The sequence below is a fragment of the Antrostomus carolinensis genome, unplaced genomic scaffold (assembly GCF_000700745.2).
Source record: "Antrostomus carolinensis isolate BGI_N321 unplaced genomic scaffold, ASM70074v2 scaffold24961, whole genome shotgun sequence".
NCBI lineage: Eukaryota > Metazoa > Chordata > Aves > Caprimulgiformes > Caprimulgidae > Antrostomus > Antrostomus carolinensis.
In genome coordinates this window covers 1-2,478 of record NW_010292352.1, presented here as the reverse complement: position 1 = coordinate 2,478, position 2,478 = coordinate 1, and the positions used below count along the sequence as shown (strand labels likewise).

The 2,478-nt window shown below is 44.1% G+C and overlaps 1 protein-coding gene across 1 annotated transcript; it reads right to left on the bottom strand.

Annotated features, from left to right (window-relative positions):
* Positions 1 to 4: 4 nt before the first annotated feature.
* LOC104517870 (histone H3.3) lies at positions 5 to 2,357 on the bottom strand (the record flags this gene model as incomplete). The annotated part of the gene is made up of 2 exons (XM_010176944.1): positions 5 to 100; positions 2,204 to 2,357. Coding segments are annotated over 2 exons (250 nt in total), but the record flags the coding sequence as incomplete, so codon positions are not given.
* Positions 2,358 to 2,478: the final 121 nt, after the last annotated feature.

The following is a 2,478-nucleotide window of genomic DNA, read 5'->3' as shown; positions in this document are numbered from 1 at the left end:
CCAGCTGGATGTCCTTGGGCATGATGGTGACTCTCTTGGCGTGGATGGCGCAGAGGTTGGTGTCCTCAAAAAGACCCACCAGGTAAGCTTCACTGGCTTCCTGCAGGGGAAATAAAACCCACCCCCCCCAAAAAAAAAACACCCCAAAAATGGGGATTTAAACTTAAAAATAAGGGAGGTTTTTGGGGTAAATAAACCACCTAAAAAAACACCCCCAAAATGGGGATTTAAACTTAAAAATAAGGGAGGTTTTTGGGGTAAATAAACCACCTAAAAAAACACCCCCAAAATGGGGATTTAAACTTAAAAATAAGGGAGGTTTTTGGGGTAAATAAACCACCTAAAAAAACACCCCCAAAATGGGGATTTAAACTTAAAAATAAGGGAGGTTTTTGGGGTAAATAAACCACCTAAAAAAACACCCCCAAAATGGGGATTTAAACTTAAAAATAAGGGAGGTTTTTGGGGTAAATAAACCACCTAAAAAAACACCCCCAAAATGGGGATTTAAACTTAAAAATAAGGGAGGTTTTTGGGGTAAATAAACCACCTAAAAAAACACCCCCAAAATGGGGATTTAAACTTAAAAATAAGGGAGGTTTTTGGGGTAAATAAACCACCTAAAAAAACACCCCCAAAATGGGGATTTAAACTTAAAAAAAGAGAGGTTCTGTGGGGAAATAACGCCCCAAAAAACCCTGAAAATGGGGATTGAAACTTAAAAAAAAGGGAGGTTTAGTGGGGAAATAAATCCTCCAAAAATGGGGATTGAAACTCAAGAAAAAGGGACGTTTTATGGGGAAATAAACCCCCCTCAAAAAACCCCCCAAAATGGGAATTGAAACTTAAAAATAAGGGAGGTTTGGGGGGCAAATAAACCACCTAAAAAAACTGGAAAATGGGGATTTAAACTTAAAAAAAAAAGGAGGTTTTGTGGGGAAATAACCCCCACAAAAAAAACCCAAAATGGGGATTTAAACTTAAAAAATAGGGAGGTTTGATAGGGAAATAAACACCCCAAAACCACCCCAAAATGGGGATTGGAACTCAAAAACAATGAGGTTTTGTGGGGAAATAAACCACCCCAAAAATGGGGACTGAAACACAAAAAAAAGGCAGTTTTTGTGGGGAAATAAACCCCCCAAAAATGGGGATTGAAACTCAAAAAAAAGGGAGGTTTTGTGGGGAAATAAACCACCCCAAAAACCCCCAAAAATGGGGATTTAAACTCAAAAAAAAGGGAGGTTTTGTGGGGAAATAAATGCCCCCAAAACAGGGATTTCAACTCAAGAAAAGAGATGTTTTGTGGGGCAATAAACCCCCCAAAAATGTGGATTTAAACTCAAGAAAAGGGATATTTTGTGAGGAAATAAACCCCCGAAAAACGGGGATTGAAACTCAAAATAAAGGGATTTTTTTTTGTGCAATAAACCCCCCAAAAATGGGGATTTCAACTCAAGAAAAGGGAGGTTTTTTGGGGCAATAAACCCCCCAAAACCGGGGATTTCAACTCAAGAAAAGGGAGGTTTTTTGGGGCAATAAACCCCCCAAAACCGGGGATTTCAACTCAAGAAAAGGGAGGTTTTTTGGGGCAATAAACCCCCCAAAACCGGGGATTTCAACTCAAGAAAAGGGAGGTTTTTTGGGGCAATAAACCCCCCAAAACCGGGGATTTCAACTCAAGAAAAGGGAGGTTTTTTGGGGCAATAAACCCCCCAAAACCGGGGATTTCAACTCAAGAAAAGGGAGGTTTTTTGGGGCAATAAACCCCCCAAAACCGGGGATTTCAACTCAAGAAAAGGGAGGTTTTTTGGGGCAATAAACCCCCCAAAACCGGGGATTTCAACTCAAGAAAAGGGAGGTTTTTTGGGGCAATAAACCCCCCAAAACCGGGGATTTCAACTCAAGAAAAGGGAGGTTTTTTGGGGCAATAAACCCCCCAAAACCGGGGATTTCAACTCAAGAAAAGGGAGGTTTTTTGGGGCAATAAACCCCCCAAAACCGGGGATTTCAACTCAAGAAAAGGGAGGTTTTTTGGGGCAATAAACCCCCCAAAACCGGGGATTTCAACTCAAGAAAAGGGAGGTTTTTTGGGGCAATATTTCAACTCGAAATGCAGGGATGTTTTTTTGGGCAATAACCCCCCAGAATTGGGGATTTCAGCTCAAGAGCAGGGATGTTTTTTGGGGGAGGGGGGTCTCACCTGCAGGGCGCCGATGGCGGCGCTCTGGAAGCGCAGGTCGGTTTTGAAGTCCTGGGCGATCTCCCGGACCAGGCGCTGGAAGGGCAGTTTGCGGATCAGCAGCTCCGTGGATTTCTGGTACCTCCGGATTTCCCGTAACGCCACCGTCCCGGGCCTGCGGGGGAGGGACCCTCACTCGTTAACGGCACCCAAACCGGGGGGGTTCTGGGTGGAAAAGGGCTGGTTTGGTGGGTACAGTCACCGGAGCTGGCGGGTGACGCCGCCGCCGCGCGCCC